The 18,379-nt window shown below is 43.8% G+C and overlaps 1 protein-coding gene across 5 annotated transcripts in view; it reads left to right on the top strand.

Moving 5' to 3' along the window:
* Positions 1–18,379, top strand: part of Ser (protein serrate) — a 51,001-nt gene that overhangs the window by 18,794 nt on the left and 13,828 nt on the right. For 2 of the 5 annotated variants that reach the window (XM_070299884.1, XM_070299883.1), the window contains exon 2: positions 2,383–2,679. In XM_070299884.1, the coding sequence (XP_070155985.1) occupies positions 2,383–2,679 (297 nt within the window). Of the gene's footprint in view, positions 1–2,382; positions 2,680–17,720; positions 18,339–18,379 lie in introns of those variants that run through there. The other 3 variants (XM_070299887.1, XM_070299886.1, XM_070299885.1) reach the window with 3 other exon arrangements.

The following is an 18,379-nucleotide window of genomic DNA, read 5'->3' as shown; positions in this document are numbered from 1 at the left end:
GTGTCTTACGAACGTTATGTTGAATATCCTCCGGCCATGGCTCTCCGTAAGCGCCCAACCGCGTGCTGCGTCTAGAGGAGAGACTCTTCCGCGTCGGCTAACTTAAAACATCTCCAGCTTGCCCGTCGTCCGGCAATTTCTTGTCGGCACGTGAGCAGACTGTGCAAAGTTTGCGGAGCGCGCGTTTGCAAACGTCCGCGCGCGCAAGCAAGAAAGAGAAAGAGGGAACTCTCTAACGCTGGACCGCGCACGGAGGCAAGAGGTTACCGGCGAAGCCGAGAGAGCCTCTAGAATAAGTATGCTCGGCTAATAAAACGCGTACGCGGGTCGTTACACACGGCGTTCGCTTTCCAAACAAACGCGCAGCTCTCGTCACCGCGCGCACGGAAACTCGTACGACGCCGGGGACTCACCGCCGGATAGGCAATTCATCGTCGTAAAAACGAGAAGCGCGACGAGACGACATCGAATGCCGTCGCCATTGGAAGAAGTTTGATCAATTCTCCGATTTTTATACAAGCGAAAAGCATCGGTCGCTTTCAATGGATCTATATGCGCGCTACCGCTGTTGCTGATTAAAGTTTGACATATATAAGAAAACATATGTGTATGCAACTGTACAATATTTATAATTTTTCTAAATGAAAGAAATATATATATATATATTCTTGTGCAACTTTTATTTATAATTATATTCTTTGCAGTATAATTTGAATTGTCTATAATGTGTATGCGATTCAAATATTATTAGTTAAAATAGTTTGAGCTCATATGACATTTCGCAGAAACGACAGCTGACTCACGCGCTCCTTTCCATCTTTTAAAGATTTCAAAATTGCTCCGATGTGTACATTACGGTGCACATCATCACGTCGGTCAAAGGCACGAAATTAAACGGATCTTTATATACATGGTCTTTTGTTCGAACGTGCACAAGATCCGATTCTTATTACGAAGTCCATTATATTATCGCCATACGATTCTGCCGTCTTTCTTACGTCGCGGGATTGTTATCGCGCGAATGTCGTCAATTTACGAGACGCTTTTCATCTTTTCAATTATACATCCTCCGTTTTATCTTCGACATTTCTCGAGTCGAAGAACCGCGGGAGCTCGACGCCGCGCCAGACCGTTAAAATGTCACTCGCGAAACAGTCTTATGTAACGTAGAAGGAAGCGCGTTATGGAAAGCGCAAAGGCCAGCAGACGATCCTTTGCGCACTTTCTACCTTCGATCTTACTCTTACGGTAATTACGTAGGCTCAGACATGTATACACATACACCCACATCATACCGAACATATCTACACACGAGCGATGTACAATGTGGCTCTATACTCCCACTTATATATCCCTTTGATGCGAATTAAATTATAACAAAATCACTTTCACAAGTTTATATAAGCTCCGTCTCTCTCACACTTATAGTACTTTATAGTTATTTTTTACGGATATTTTTTATACGATTCTAGATGTTGGTCGTAAGATCAATTAATGGAAAAAAATTAATTAAAATTAATAATAAATAAATTGGCTTATTAAAAGGATTAATGCGGCATAAAAGGACCGCAGATTGTATACATATACATGTTTTATCGCGATTGGAATTTGTGTATAAGGAACTCGAATGCGCAAGTGTGCGAGGGGAAGAAGTAATCGCTCTTACCGTACTTACGTAGAATACGCGATGCGTATCGCGCGTAACGGCATGCAGTATTGGCGAGCTCGAAAATTGCCAGACCGCGCGATTGCAGTTTCGAAACTGCTCGATTTCTTTCCCGAGATTGGCACCAAGTTGCCGCTGCTGTTGCTACCGCTACTGCTGCCGTATTCGACGCATTCGCCCGAGGGCCCCGTCTCTATCTCTTTCTCCTTAACACGAGACTTCCGTTTCCACGATACGCAATAATGGACAGTAACCCGAGGCTTTTTCAGGTCCCCGTGCTTGGTACAGAGGCGGGAATCAAACTTTATGAAAAAGTCTTTCACAAGGGACTGGAAGGGACTCGCGGTATTTTTTGATCTCCCTCTTCCCACGTTCATTTTATCTCAATTTCACGCGATTTATGTAACAATATTTACGATGAATTAATGAGTAATATGTGATTTTTGATAACGCCTAACAAATACTTGCATTATTTATTACCTGAATACATGAATTTGTATAGTGATTGTTTTATTTAAAACGACCAAAGTGCATTGTGATGTGATTCTAAAAACGTTCTCTCTTCTATTAGATACTGGACATTCTTTCAACGTATTGCGTTATCGCGATAAATGATTATTACAGTAATCGCAATAGCAATAATATATAACGCGTCGAAATCATATAGTATACATATCGAGTCAGTTTTTAACAAACATCTCCATTTATTGCTACAGGCGACAACCGCGAGCGGATACTTTGAGGTGCAGATCCTCTCGCTGACGAACAACAGGGGCACCCTGGTGGACGGTAGGTGTTGCGGCGGGGGTGGCGGGGGCGGAAAAGGAGGATTCCCGCCCTGCACGACGCCCTGCTCGACGATCTTCTGGCTCTGCCTCAAGGAATATCAGTCGAATGTCACCGCCATCGGCTCCTGTAGCTTCGGCAACACATCTAGTCAATTTATCGGTTTTAACACCTTTACCCTCACCGAACCCGCCACCCTGCCATTACACTTCACCTTCCGATGGACGGTGAGTTGTTACTTTAATCTACATTTGAATTTATTAAGCGTAATTGTTTTTAATAATTTTAATAGTGCAAAAAATATATACATAGATAGATAATAGGCTTCATTTGTTCCCCAAAGGGGTTACAAAGTCTTTACAAAGTCCTTCTTCTCATATTTTTCGCATTCTCTTATATTTTTTACAAATTCTCCCCTCTCTGCTCCCTTCCTCCTCTCCAATTCGTCTTACATTACTCTCTTAACCTATCTTCTCCTAAACTTATTTCTCCTCCTCACACACTTCTTCCATTTCGCTTCCTTCTTCCCATCCTCACATATATACTTTCTACCGTCCGTATCTTTCCTTCTTCTTCCACTCTTACCGTTAATCTTATTTCTACGTCTATAACACTTTCCTCTTACCCCGCTAAATTTTACCCTCATCTCTTCTCCCACCATATCTTCCTCTCCTCATCTCACTTCCATTTCTTCCCATCTACCCAGATCCTCCTATTACTCACTACCGCACTCCTTTTCTTTCTTCTTTCCTCCTTTGCCTTCTCTAACAGTTTCCACCTTATCTTCCTCTCTTCCATCCCTTGTTCCCCTATCTCCAACAAGTCCTCATCTATTCTCACTTCCCACGTTTTCCTAATCTCATACTTCTTCCCTAACAGTGCCTCTGTTTCCCCTTCATCCTCCATCTCTATAATCAAAAATTTTCTTCCTCCCTCTTCTACTCTCTTCTCCACCCCCCTTATTTTTGCCCTCCTTTCTAATACCTCCTCCATCATTCCTTCGGCTTATTTCCTTTCTTCTCTTCTCTGGCTCTTCTCCTTTGACTCCTCTCCATATCATATTTCTTCTCCTTCTTCTTCTTCTCTCTCGCTCTTACTGTCTCCTTTTCCTCTCTTCCATCCGTTTCCTCTCGTATCTCACTTTCTACTTTCTCTTCTCTTCATCGCTCTCCCCCGTTGTCTCTCGTCCTCTTTCTTCCCCCCCCCCTTCTTCCGCTCGTCCATACTTCTCCTCTCCTCCTTTCTCATCGTCTTTTCTATCCGTCTCACTATCTTCTTCCGTGTCCCACCCGGATTTTACTTTCTCTCTTTTCTCTTCCTTGTCCTCTTCTCTCCCTCGTCCTCCTCACTACAACCTGTCTCCTCTTTATCTTCTTTTCCTTTCTCTTGCTCGATCCCTTATTTTCCTCTCTCTTCTCGTCCTGCTCTTCTTCTCTCTTCTCCTCTGTTGTCGATGTTGACCTTTCACCCTCTTCTTTCCTTCCTCTCTCTCTCTCTCTTCTCTCATAGTTTTAGTTCTTTCCTTATTCCCCTTATCTCCTCCACCAATTCTTTTATCCACTTCTCTATATTCCCTTTCTTCCTCTTCGTTCCACTTCTCTCTCCTTTCACTTTCTTCTCCTCCTTATCACTTTTCTCACTCACACTCTTTTTTCTACCGTCTTTCTGCGCTTAACCTGTCTCCTCTTCTGTCACACCACTTCTTTCGGCTCTCCTCACCTGTTGCTCTCCCCTTCTCTTCTTCCTCCTTCCTCTGTTATCCTTCTGCCTCCATAATCCAGTCCCTCTTTTCCTTTTTCATTTCTGTCGCACCTTTGCTTTTCTTTACTTTTCCTAATTGCGTATTCCACTCCTACTTTCCGTTTCCTTATAGATTTACATTGATTTCTAGTGCAAAAAATATATATATACAATATAATATTTTAGAATATATTGCATTTTATAAACATATTTCGCGAATTTGTTCCATTTAGTTCGAATTTATAGAAAAATCTTATTTGTCGAAAACGCTATTCGAAATGTCAACATTGTCGGATGAGAATCAGGTGGTGGCGTTTAACGCTAAACACGCGTTGAGAGGATCGAGGACTGAAAGAAGGCAGGCAGGAGAGCATGTCGAGTGCCAAAACACACGCGCGGCATCACCTAATATCCGTGAGAACGTCGGCTGAAAATCCCAACCAGTCGCCGTTACACGTATACGAGGCGCGACGAGGCTTAATTCGATGTCCCGCGCGCGTTTAATAACGCGCTCCGTACGGTACGTATATACGGGACTGTAATTTTGTTTGGTCACCGGCACAATGGTCGCCGTGCCGAAAGAACGGACGGTTCGAGAGGATGAAGCCGTAACGATGGGACGACATATTCGGGGACTCGCGAGAATCAGCCGCAACGAATCCATTTATCATCGACGTCGTGAGACGACGCCGCCTCCGGGGACCGACACCGTTTGTATGCGTATGCACACATATGCGCGTGTGTATCGATGTCCTTTTTTCAGTTCGAGCTTTCATTCTCGAAATCGACAAAAGCCGGCCGAGATTGATGTGAATCGCGGTGAACGCGCACCGTTCTTTCGCAACGCGCGAGTAAGAGTCGTGGTGTTTACGGCTCGCATTACATGGCCGGTCGCGTGAATAACGCAAATTTCTAGCCTATAGACCCGATTCCTTTGTCTACGATGAGGCGAGGATGCGCGCGCGCGCGAGAGAGAGAGAGAGAGAGAGAATTATCGAAAACGCGCGAGGGATTTCCCGTCCGCTGGTCTCTCCCATCCAGCGCGAGTCGTTGCGTTAAATTCCAGTTTGGTTCCAGTCGCTTGGCAACTCCTCATCGTCGATTCCTCCTCTTCCTCTCTCTCTCTCTCTCTCTCCCTTTCTATCGTTTTTTCCCGTGTCCTCGCCCTTTCTTCCTCGTCCTCTGTAAACTCTCGCGATGAAATTTTTACGATCGTTTATCCACGTTAAATTTTTATCCCGCTGTTTCTTCTGTAGTTATGAATCAGTTCTTTCGACAGTTACATACGCGAATTTCTCACACATTCAATATTTGAAGAAGATCGCGTCGGCGTATTTTACAAATTTGATAATCGCGTTATTTGTTTCACACTTTTTTATAAATGAGATAATTGTCCTCTATTTAGTCGTGATGAAAGAAAGCATTTATGAATCGTGTCTGACTAAAAGAAAAAGATTTTGAAGACTTTTAAGGCCCCCTCTGAGATGTCATCATCATTATGTTATCGTCATAATATTAACATAAAATGCTCTGTCACGGTTTTATAAAATAGTTACAGTGCGTTATTAAACGCTGCATTATAACACGGGAGAAACTCCGTCTTTTTCTTTTTTTCTTTTTTTTTTTTTACGTCCCGAAGAGTCGTCTTGTACTCAATTAGCAGCGTGCCTCCACCCACGATCCGACCGTTGTCGTCTAACGTAATTACGGCATAATGCGCGAGCGATTTCGAGGAGACCCAAACAGTCCTCTCGAGAGACGCTGGAGTGCGCGTGCAGGCGTGCCCTTGCGAGCCTGGTATACACATAGGACCGTCGAGAGTGTCCCCTTCAGACAACGATGGGCTCGGTGGGTGCCTGAAGGGGTCCCGAAGGGGTACCGCGTTCGTGTCCGCGCGCGGACCAACACGCATTCGAAAAAACGCACCCGTGTACCTACCTATCTACCTACCTACCTACCTACCTACCTACCTACCTACCTATCTACCTACACGCGCCCGTATCGTCGTGGATTGTTTGAAGAACCTCCAACTTCTCTGTTTGTATATTTCATAACTCGCTCGCGGGTATCTTTCGTCGAGAGGACCCATCGCGACAAAGGAAAACTAAGAGGCCCTATTTCCCCTCCCCTCCCCCCTCCCTGTCATTCTCTCTTTCTTGTTTTCTCTCATCTCGAAGGACCGCCGCTACGAGAGATATAAACAGAAATTTTTAAATTGCTTCCCTTTCTTGCAAAGGGTTTCTTCTCCCGTTTTTGACGTGCTACCTTCGATCGTTTAGCGCTCTGCCGGTCTAATTCAATTATGGCGCGCCGTTGGTGCGTAATAAAAAAGAAAAAGTATCTAGGAATATAATACGCTAAGAAGCGTATACACGTGCGTCGGAGAACGTAACGTTTGTACGCGGGTCGAGTATGAGGAGACGACAGCGAAATAAGAAACGCGCAGAGATACGCTCGGATATATTAGGTGTACAATTTTGCTTCCGCCGTTTTCCTATAGATGGCTTTAGCGGTAAGTAGTGGTCGAAATCAGTGTTGTTCTCGGGGACGCTTTTTTCGCGCATGCGCATTAAATGTGGCCTTTAGGTATGTATCACGTTTATAAGAAAAAGGGTGCTATGGAACCTCTACTGAGATAATGTTAAAAATAAAGGAATTAAATGATCTGCAATATAAAAAGCAATATTATGTTCCGAAAAAAATGCTGCTAATTTTATATCCGCGCGTTTAACTTTATCACTATGCAGACCATTGTTATTATTATGATCGGGGCTCTGAAGATTTACTTGTTCTATATGTTTGGCCTTTTGCGAATGCCGTATTAAATTTGTTTTGCTACATCTGATGGTAGTATTGCATAAATTGCAAAAAGCTTTATTTTAGTTGGATGGGTAGCCAACCATCCTTTAAAATTATCTTCATCTAGCCACGCATTAACAAAACGTCTTTCTTTCTTAATGGCTCCTTTTTTGTTTTTATCCTCCATACTAATAAAAAAATAATATCTATTTATTATTACTTACCTAGCCTATGCTTAGCCTCTTCTGGAACCCGCCAAAACTTTCGCGCCTAATTGCCCTTGTGTGCACATTAAATACTAACTATATACGCCGCCGCTGGATTTCTCTACCACTGCGCTGCTCATGCGCGAAAAAAGCGTCCCCGAGAACAACACTGGTCGAAATAAATAGATCATAGACGTCATGCGATAAACTTGGGCATCTGTCAACATAACCCCATAGAAACATTAGTCGATTTGTGTCTGCATCATAAAGTTATTCTCCATTGAAAATGTCAGTTTACGAGCCAAATTCTCGTCATTTGCGGGAGGTTTTAATTTTCTGCTTCAATATGAAGAAATCTGCGGCTGAGGCTCATCGAATGCTCTCAAATACTTATGGTGAAGCCGCTATTAGCGAAAGAACGTGTCGTGAGTGGTTTCGACGCTTCAAGAACGGTGATTTTCACGTCGAAGACCGGCGGCATAGCGGTGGAAGAGAGAAGGTTTTCGAAGATGCAGAATTGGAGGCATTACTTAATGAAGACTCGAGTCAAAGTCAAAAAGAATTGGCACGATCATTGGGAGTGACTTAACATAAGCAATTTCAAAATGTATAACCAGTTTTTTACAATAAAGCCTCGAATTTCGGAAAAAAAAACGGCGGAAGCAAAGTTGTACACCTAATATCTCGGATACATCTGGATACGCCACGTATTCGCGTCGTGTAATAGCTATACAATCGTTTTCACGTTCTGCCTAGCTCGAAAAACGGTAAACCGCTTGACTTTCATCGTTCTTGCGCGGATAATGGCCGTCATTATCATCTCCGCTGATTGAATACGGTATATATAATCTCGTCCCTGGTCGACGCGAGTGAGCGGCGAACGCTCGCGCGCACGGGCTACCGAATGCCACCTGCGTTTAGCGACTGGTTCGAGAAAATATATTCACGGAAGATATTTCTTCCTCTCACCGATATGAATCCCCTGATTCTCTCATCAGTAATGGACGAATCATGGCGCGTGCTTTAATTCACGCTTTCCGCAACGCTCGAAATCCGAAAATGATTTTTCTCAGATCGTGTAACGCGAATCATCAATCGTATATACGAAAATTGCTATTCAAGCGCACCTCGAATGTTTCAGACATCCAAATCTCATCAACATGCAATAATTGGATGGTTGAATCCATTAGACACATATGAAGAAACACATATGTATGTAACATTCGACGTTTTACTTATCCGAAGGATTAGACGAGGTTCCTCCGCGATACGCGGTCTAACTTTCGATAAGTTACGTACGCGGATATCGCCGGTAATCGCAAGAGTTTTCTAATAGAGACCCAGTTTACGCAAACGTGATGCGGTCGCGATAGCAGCAACGTCAAACGTTGCGATCGTCTCTCGTCGTCGACTTTCCCCGCTTCTAATTTCAATACCGATGTAAGAAGGAATATACGAGCGTCGTATCTCTTTCTCTGTCTCTCTTCTCTCTCCAGTAGTGGCATAATAGCACGGGAAGCCATCGTCGAATGTATATACATACATACAGTCGAGCTTTCGCACAATCTTCTCCCTGGAGCTGTATATGCATCTTCGAACGGCGTGTTTCGCGTCTCCTTTCTCCGACTACGCATCTCTTTCTCTTTCTCTCTTTCTCTCCGTCTTTACGACAGATTATTCGAATACGTTTTCTCCTCAACCATCGTCAATGCAACTCTATGAACTCGACTATACGATTTACCGCTGCGTCGGACGCATTGGAAAACACAGACAAACCCGTACGCACAATGTTTCCAATCTGGGCGCCGCTATGAAAGACGAAACGTCAATAGACGCCGCCGGATCCACGTGGACGCTGCGGAATTACTGTTTAAAAATAGCGCGCGTTCACTTATTCGAGTAATTTAACAAATTTTTCGAACTTGATACTGGGAACGTAGTGAAAACTAATGTTTTGTAAAAAGAGAAACTCTGGTCATATAAATCTATATAAATATATATGCAATGATATTTAATTCAATTGTAATAGATTTCTAGGTTATAAAAATATCGCTTTTTTTTTTTTAACGTGACATCGGTACAGTTATGAAGATGAAAAAAAAAGAGCTTGTCCCCCGGATCGAATCGGAAACCGTAGTCCGTAGTAATCTCCTTTCTCCGGCCACGTGATTAATTCCGACAATCATAGTTTCGATAATAGACGTATAATGATAAATGATGTTCGGCCGAGCGGCATTCATCATGGAAGAAGCTGCGACTGGCGGGGATGCGAGGAGAAGGGACGGGGAACGAAAATGAAGGAGCCCGTTCTTCCCTCCCCCCCCCCTCCCCCCTTCTCCTCCAAGACGCGTCGCGGAACGCCGCGGGGATCGAGCGACGTGAGTCAGGGACTCAACCAACAGGTGTACATCCGCGTCTCGAAAACGGGCCCTGCGGCCTTATAAGCGTTTTCCATTCTGGACGATGTCTTCGTTGCTCTTCCAATCGCATGTTCCGAAACTACCGCTAACTACCGAAACTATCGATTCTTCGACCATATAGCATTTGGGAGAGTCGACTTTTTTTCATTTCGTTTTATTTTTAGCTGAAGCGTAGAATGTAGATTTACAAAAAATTCATGCGTCCTCCGAGCACGCGTTTTTTTTTTCCATATTTATGAAAGTGGGTCTTCTCAAAAGATATTGTAATTCATCTCACATTTTTGTGTCTATTATAAAATGAAAATTATTGCAGAAATTAGGAAATATATTGATATGTAGTGTGTAATGACAATGCGATCTCTTCTTCTTGCAAGGGGATAACTTTCATACGTTTTATTCCTTTGTAAACGCTACTCTCGCGAAATTAGTGGTCGCATCGCGCGAACCGCACTGCGTCCGCATCGCGCGCTTAATAGCGTCATGAATAAAGCGCGCTTAAGCCCGCGAGCGGCATCTACGGGTTGTTCAAATATATTAGCGCCGTTAATACGCGATGCTAACGCGAAATAATGAATAACGCTCGCGGGATTTACATGGCGGTCATTCTCGTGCGTCGCGCATCCCTGCGTTCGCCGGTGTGCCTTTTTCTAATCGCGCGTAAATCGCGCCGTTTCGAAACGCGGAAGCGCGAGCAATTTGTCAAAAGTTCCACGCGAACCGGTCTTCGGGAGAAGGACTCGGTCGACGATCCAAAATTGCTCTCTTTTGCGCCAGATCGTCCAGATCGCCCGCGGGGTTTATAATCAACCCCAACCAGGCGCGTCGTTTCGCCGTCTCGAGATTTACGTCCGCGCGAATTAAAGATTTCCTGATTGTCGATTTCTTCTCTCCTCCCGATTGCCGAATCGGCTCTTGACAAAGACAATTTCTCTCGATGAAAATCAACAATGTCGCTACGCGACACTCGCCCGCTACTCCCACGCGCGCCGTCATTAATCTTGATTCCATTAACGTAATCGTCATGCTGCCGATATAATGACCCGCGCGATTTATCGTCGATCGTTAAACGAGAGAGTTGCGCTGCGTATATCGTTCGATCGTTATTAGAATTATTTTTATAATAGGCGACTCGTTCGCGCGCTTCGATATATATTCTCGTAGATTGCACTATTAAAGTGACATCGATGATGAGTACGAGAGTTGACAAGAGATAGAAAGGGGGAGAGAAAATTATTAAAATATCTCGAGATAAAATCTGAATGTCTAGAGAAAATGTAACGTTGCAAAAATTATTAGAAATTAATAGATAGAAGAGATTTATAAGGAATATTAAATTTATGATTTAATATTATTATTTGATTACGTAAATTAGAATAAAGTGCGTTACGTATAATGGAAAGTTTCGCTCAATTAGAAAAATTGTGAAAAATAAAAGAAGTGAAAATTACGAAGATGAGATATACGAGGTACGGGGAAACCTGATGTATGAATTTAATTACACAGTCGTGCGCGGAGAAAAGAGGAGGAGGACGTGGAAACGCATTCAACGTACGCATGCAAGGCGCGCCGATTTTTAAGCACACGCGAACCCGCGGTTTCCTCTTCCCGAGAGAGCAGTGGCACGCCGATGAATCAACGGGTGTCCATTAAAGCAGGATTCATCGCGCGACGGGTTCGCCGCGGGAACGCATAAATTGCCCGTTCTTAACACGGAAGCGCGGCCGATTTGTCGAAACTTGCGCGCGCTCGAACCGGTCCCTCTTGTTCTCTCGCCGCTCCGAAATTGCTCCCTTTTACGCGGTCGCCTCGAGGGTGGTTCCAATCACGATGCCTCCTCTCGTAAGATTTACACGGTTCGACTTGCTTATATTATAGTATTATACGCAGCTGCGTGTCGGCGACACGCGCAAACACAGGCAGGTGTACAATGCGACCGCGTGTACATCACGAGCTGCGAGAGGGGAACAAGAGACGTGGCGATACAGAAGAAGGGGGGAGGGAATGTCGCCACGCTTTGGGCGATGCTTCTTCACTTCGGAGTATCTTCGTGTCCACGGGGGGCTCCAACGAGCTTCGATGGTGGAGGCGAAGCAGCGGGGCCTTGGGGTCTCCTCTCCTTTGGGCCGGTCGTGTGTGAACCCGCTACGCGAAGCGCATACCAAACTCGTCTCTCCCCCTCTTCCTCTCTCCTTCTCTTCTCATTCTCTCCCTGACTCTCCCTTCTCTCGAAAGGCTGTCGAGACTGTCCGTACAAACGACCGCCGGAGTACATAGTGTCTCTCGATCCGCGCCTTTTCTCCGTGACAATACGAGCCTCGGAGATTTAACCGCGTTTCTATCTTTAATGGAATAAACTCGTAATGGAATTTATGTTTAGCCATCAATGAGGATAAATATAAATTCCATTATAATTCCATTAAAATTTATCCATCAATAACTTATTTTCTTTGTTCAAATTGCAGCGATATTAAATCCGGATTGATCTCGGTAGTCAATCTTGGTCATTTTGACGTATCCGTATGTAACGAGAATGTTGATGACGCGCGATAGAGAATATGTCCATTACGAGCCTCACTCGTAGGTACTCGACCTAAGTACATTCGCGGAGGAGATCCAGGAGAGTATTTAATGCGAGGCATACCGCAAGTCTGCCGACTCGCGTTATATTATGCAGGTAACGCACCACTACCACCAGCCAACTACCATCGCTGTCCGCGACTCTCTACACGTCGTTGCCTCTTGGGTTCCTTTAAGCGGGAAGAAGGCGCGCCGTGCACTTGGCCTTGTGCCCTCGCGGATAGTGGACGCCTCTCCTCCACGAGCGCCTCCTCGTCCACGACCAAGACGACGACGGGACCCTCTCTCTCTCTCCTGTCTTCAGCTCCCTTTTACACCGACTCCTTCATCCTTCTCTCGCCTCTCTTCTCGATCCTCTTTCGTTCCTGCGAGAGAGCAGTCCTTCTGCAGTTCTGGGTACGCCGCGAGATTTATTAGCTACCCAACTAATTGGGAAGCGAGGACGGCCGCCAGGATTCCAGAACGAAGATTTCCGCCACTGAGGGGAATGCGCTACTGAGAGAGACGACGCGACCGGACGGAATCTCCGACGAGCGAACCGGAATCGCCGCCGCGAAGGCACCTTCTGCGTTCCTCGGCGTCGCCGGCCTTTTTCAATTACCGTGTGTTCCGGCTCGGTCAATTAACGGAGATTGATTCTCGGCTGCGAATCAAATCGTATGTGATTATTTTCTCGACGATACAGACACCATCTAACATTACGTAATATCGCATGGGATATGATATCGAAGGGAGGGACGCGCGGAAAATTTAATAAAGGAGAAGGATTTATCTAGCTTTTGAAGTTAAATTTATCAAAACTCTTTCATCCTCGATCAGAGAATATTCATCGAATCTTATTAATTATATATGGAAATTGTATCGAAAATAAGGTGTGTAACTACGTAGGGACAGTTTCGTCATGCGTTGCATTATCGGGGGTCGACTATAAATCCTGTCGGGATCGAGGGACACGCTCGCTTCCCGACACACGCGTGAGAAAGATCCGCGTCGCGAAATCTAACGCGCGACCAGGCGAGGAGGGATCTTGTACGAGAAATCGAAGGTACCCTCGTTCGATCGGTACGTCGTCGTCACTTTTGTACGCGTCCTCACGTATGGCTCGTTCGATCTTTTCCGCGAAACCTAAGACACGTCGCCTGACGTAGAGAGAGGAGACTCGGCGCACTCTATTCGGCGTACGAAGTATGTACCTATCTACCTGTCTACCTCTATACCTGCTCCGTGCGACTACCAACGAGCACACGTGCGTGTACACGTAAGTCATAGGCCCGATAGATTGACGGACGAGGCAGGGTAAGCGGGCAAACGGCCAGATAGCCTCGCAGCGGGATTCTACGTGCTTCGCGTATCCGCTCGTTTCCTCTTCGATCTCTTCAGGCTCGTCTCGAGCTCATCGCTTCCACCGTTGCCGCGCAAGGTTCCATTACGTCGGATATGCAGATCGTACGAATTCCGGATCAGGCCGATTGTCGTTTCACTCAGCGGACTCGAATAACGTGCGACGGAGTAAAATTATTACGAGCATTGTAGCGAACTATTTACACGTTCCACACCTTATAGAAACATTTTAGTATGCGTAATAATAATTTTTTTTTCGTATATAAAAAATATATACCAGATATATAAATATGAAACCGGAATTTTTGTATAGAAAATACACGTTTATTGTATGAAAATGATAACAATTGCTAGCTATACATTTTTCCCATCTCTCTGACAATTTGTGGATGCCACGCCAAAAAAACTGTTGCTCCTTTGAAGCAAACCAGTCATCGAGCCATTTTCGTACATTTTCGTAAGAAGTGAAGCGCTGCTCGGCAAGTGCGTGTCCCATCGATGTAAATAAGTAGTAATCGGATGGAGCCAAGTCTGGTGAGTAAGCCGCATGCGAAAGTATTTCCCAACTAAACGCCTCAATCCTTGTTTCCTTGACCGGTTTTGCCGTGTGTGATGGTGCATTATCGTGAAGCAAAATCACTTTGTGTCGCCTTTTTTGATATTCTGGTCGTTTTTCACGCAAAGCTTGATTCAAATCGAGTTGTTGTTGCGTTTGAGCGTCATTCTCATCCAACAATGTTTGCAATTCGCTGTCTTCAAACTTTTTCGGTGGTCTTCCACGTTCTTCGTTTCTCACGTCAAAATCGCCACTTTTGAATTTTTTAAATCACTCAAAGCACTGTGATTTACCAAGAGCATGCTCACCGTAAGCTTCGACAAGCATTCGATGCGATTCTGCAGCAGTTTTCTTCAAATGGTAACAGAAAATCAATACTGTTCGCAAATCGTAGTTTCCAGGCACAAAATTCGACATATTCGACGCTATTAAAAACTATGCTGTTGTATGAAACTTGTATTGTTGCGAGTTGAAAATCTTTATCAGATGTCAAAACAAGAAAATGGCGCCAATGACGCGGTTTGACGGTAACTACATTGACAGCTAGGGCCAGCTATGGGCAAATTCCGGTTTCATATTTATATACCTGGTATTTAAAAAATAGAAATTATAAAAGATAAGCGATTAATATCCGCTGCGTTTCACGCTTTTAAACCAATCGATAAAATTAAAAATTTCAAGTATATCTAAACTCTGTTTTAATTTTCTAGAAGTCGATGATTACTTTCGATTATGCATGTACTTGCTGAAATTCTATATAAAATAACGCTTTAAATCCGTAAAATATGCGTAGACATACAGATGAGATTCACAAATGTATACCTCGCCTTGACCGCCAACATGAAAGCGACTATGGTCGCACAGGAAATTAATTAATTGGCCATTGCGAATAGACATTGGAAATGGACGTGCATCGACTTCTTCGAGAATACTGCTCGGCTTAATTAATTTCCTACGCCTACGCAAATTGCCCGACACGGCAGTCCCTTCCACGTTCCTCGAAAGGATCGTGGTATCATGCCAGCAATCTCCATTATCGAGAAGTTTTATCCTCTCGAGCTTGCTGAGGCATTTGATTCGCTCGGACATGCCTGGCTACGGCTCTTTCGCAATTTTTTTTTCGCAAATTTCTAATTTAAAAGAATTAAATTTGACACGAATCTCGATTATATATACGGTCATAAAAAAATCTCAGCTCGCGATGCTTTATGCATATCGGTATGTTTACGCGCTCGGACACGCATTCGAATAATGGTTTTATACTCCGTGTCGCACAATTTAAGAAATAGGATAATTCATGTTACGTACTGCACGAGCGCGGAATACGAGATGACGCATTCGGCGGCAAAGCAGCACGTATGTGCATCCCACGCTCTCCTCTCTCTTCCGTATTTTATTTATTATATTTCCTTTACATCGAGTGGAATAATTGAATATGATAACAATAATAAAATTAATATTCAATGACTGTTACAATACAACAGTTATTTTTGTCTCGCGTTAAAAAATGCTATTATGCTATTTATTATAAATATTTCTCGAAAGATGTGATTGTCTATTCTATCTATCTCCGCTTTCCATTTGGTTGAATCGTCGATCGTACAATGCACCTCGTGGCACCTCCGTCTAACAGGCTCTTTCAATTTTCTTCTCGATATTTAACGGTGAAAGGAGAAATTCGTCAGGTATCGCCCCGCGATTGTAAAACTGAGAGCCGAATAGCGAAACGCCCACGCGAATTCCTAGATTCACAATTGCGATGTCGACGGTTCTTGGCACACCGAGTATGTTCTTTGTTTTAGGATTGCGATAATTCCAAGCAAGTACAGCGGAAATTTATTTAAAACGGACAGAGCTTATTTCGTACAATCTGTGGAAAATCGTAGGCTGGTAAAACTGTATTTGATTTTTGACTATTATTTATTAAGCTTTTATAAAAAAAGAGGGATTGTTTCTTTATGAAGCAAATATTTAAAATACATGTAAAATAAATAAATAAATAATCAATTTATATTTTTAATCGCGATTGTTATAATTTTTCTCGGTATATTACGTAACGTGTAATAACTTGCGACACGAATCAATAAACCTTATATATACCGTATGATGATATTGTACAGGTTTTATACAATTGATTCGACGTACGTTGAAAACTTATCGAGTCCGAGAATCGGACAAATCTAACACGATATTAGACGCTTCCTCCGACCTTAATCTTAAACCATTTGTGTCTCAATTGTGACGAACTCGTCGCGGAGAAATAAGAGCGGCGCGACAAAGGAAGCGTCATGATGTTGAAGCACAAGGAACGTCCTTTTCACAGAGTGGCGAGCGCGACGACCGGCCGAGACCGATCGCATTAGAATATATATACGAGGTGTAAAAAAAAAAGGCGAGCACGAAAGTCGCGGGCGTGAGAAAGCCGGCCCTCGAGCGAGCCATCAATTAACACCAATTAGTGCTCATCTGCTCTAGGTACCGCCAGCGAGCTCGAGTTCGCTGTCTTTACGTTTAGCGCGAGACGTCTGACTCGCCGCGGATTGGCCACAACATGCTCTTTGTACTGCATAGACTACATCATCGAGTGTATGATTTCTAAATGTCGAAGCGAGACATACCATAGATACCGAATACATCGCTCTTGATCATCGTCGATTCGTCTCAGATGCAGATTTAGCGGATCAATTTTTGCAAATTCTTGAATAAGAGAAACCGATTCGCGCGAATCGATCGACGCGATGCATAAACATCTCGGATCACCGCGAGAGAAATTGATTCGCTAAGCTCGCGAGTTGGTAGTTGAGTCACGAGTGTACAGTTAAGCGAGAAACACGACGCCAAAAGCGGGAAAGGCCTCAAGTCTGCAAGAAGTAGCTCACATGTCAAATCGACACTTGCGCAAGAAACGGATATCTCTCGCAAGTGGTAACGGATTACTTTGTCAAACTCTACGATCTTATCCAAAATCTCTTTAATTGGAAATACAATCTTTCTGCGACATTTATCTTTTTTTAATTAAAGAATTATCTATATTATCTATTAGGTGTACAGCTTTGCTTCCGCCGTTTTCCTATAGATGGCTTTAGCGGTAAGTAGTGGTCGAAATAAATAGATCGTAGACGTCATGCGATAAACTTGGGCATCTGTCAACATAACCCCATAGAAACATTAGTCCATTTGTGTCTGCATCATAAAGTTATTCTCGATTGAAAATGTCAGTTTATGAGCCAAATTTTCGTCATTTGCGGGAGGTTTTAATTTTCTGCTTCAATATGAAGAAATCTGCGGCTGAGGCTCATCGAATGCTCTCAAATACTTATGGTGAAGCCGCTATTAGCGAAAGAACGTGTCGTGAGTGGTTTCGACGCTTCAAGAACGGTGATTTTCACGTCGAAGACCGGCATAGCGGTGGAAGAGAGAAGGTTTTCGAAGATGCAGAATTGGAGGCATTACTTAATGAAGACTCGAGTCATAGTCAAAGTCAAAAAGAATTGGCACAATCATTGGGAGTGACTCAACAAGCAATTTCAAAACGCCTCAAAGACATGGGAATGATTCAGAAGCAAATTTCGGAAAAAAAAACGGCGGAAGCAAAGTTGTACACCTAATATATATATATATATAAACTGTAATTTATATGCATAAATATTATAACAATTTTCAATAATTTTTATAATATTTAAGTTATAATATTTAAATTTTAAATCATTTTTTTAATGTAATATAAATTCATTTTTCTTTTGACATAAAAATTTCGAGATTACACGCGATATTATTCCGCAGATATCTCTCTCTCTCTCTCTCTCTCTCTCTCTCTCTCTCTCTCTTCCTTTCAGAATACGCGTTCATTGTCTAATTCCGAGGATCGTCAAGTTCATTATACCGCAGGCGCGCTCGCTCGCGAGACGCCGATGCCGCGCGCTAATCTTTTTTTCGCCGGGACCGGTTTCATCAGAGGAACATTTCCAGCTTTCTACCATCGCATCGGCGGCTCGACTCCCGTGTAACCCCGCCGTCGGGTGCCAGCCGTGCTGAGGCAACGCGAAGAAGCGGACAGGCCGCGTCTTCCGCGCGCGGCACCGCGATTCGAATTTATTTATTGCATTAGCCGGTCGTCGCTCACTCACGGCCCTTGATTGGTGGTACCAATCGGGCTCTCCTTTGCGAACGATGGCAACGCGATGGTGGAGATAAGCCGACCGTATACAAAGGACGAAATTGTCGTGTCAATACTGGTGGTAACCGTTGTAATTATTCCGATTAGTGATAATTCTCTGGGGTCCAACTG

This window comes from Polyergus mexicanus, unplaced genomic scaffold, assembly GCF_030449975.1.
Source record: "Polyergus mexicanus isolate NDT 795.1 unplaced genomic scaffold, iyPolMexi1.0 SCAF_8, whole genome shotgun sequence".
Classification (NCBI taxonomy): Eukaryota; Metazoa; Arthropoda; class Insecta; order Hymenoptera; family Formicidae; genus Polyergus; species Polyergus mexicanus.
Note: the sequence above shows the minus strand (reverse complement) of the source record. Positions and strands in the feature narration are given on the sequence as shown.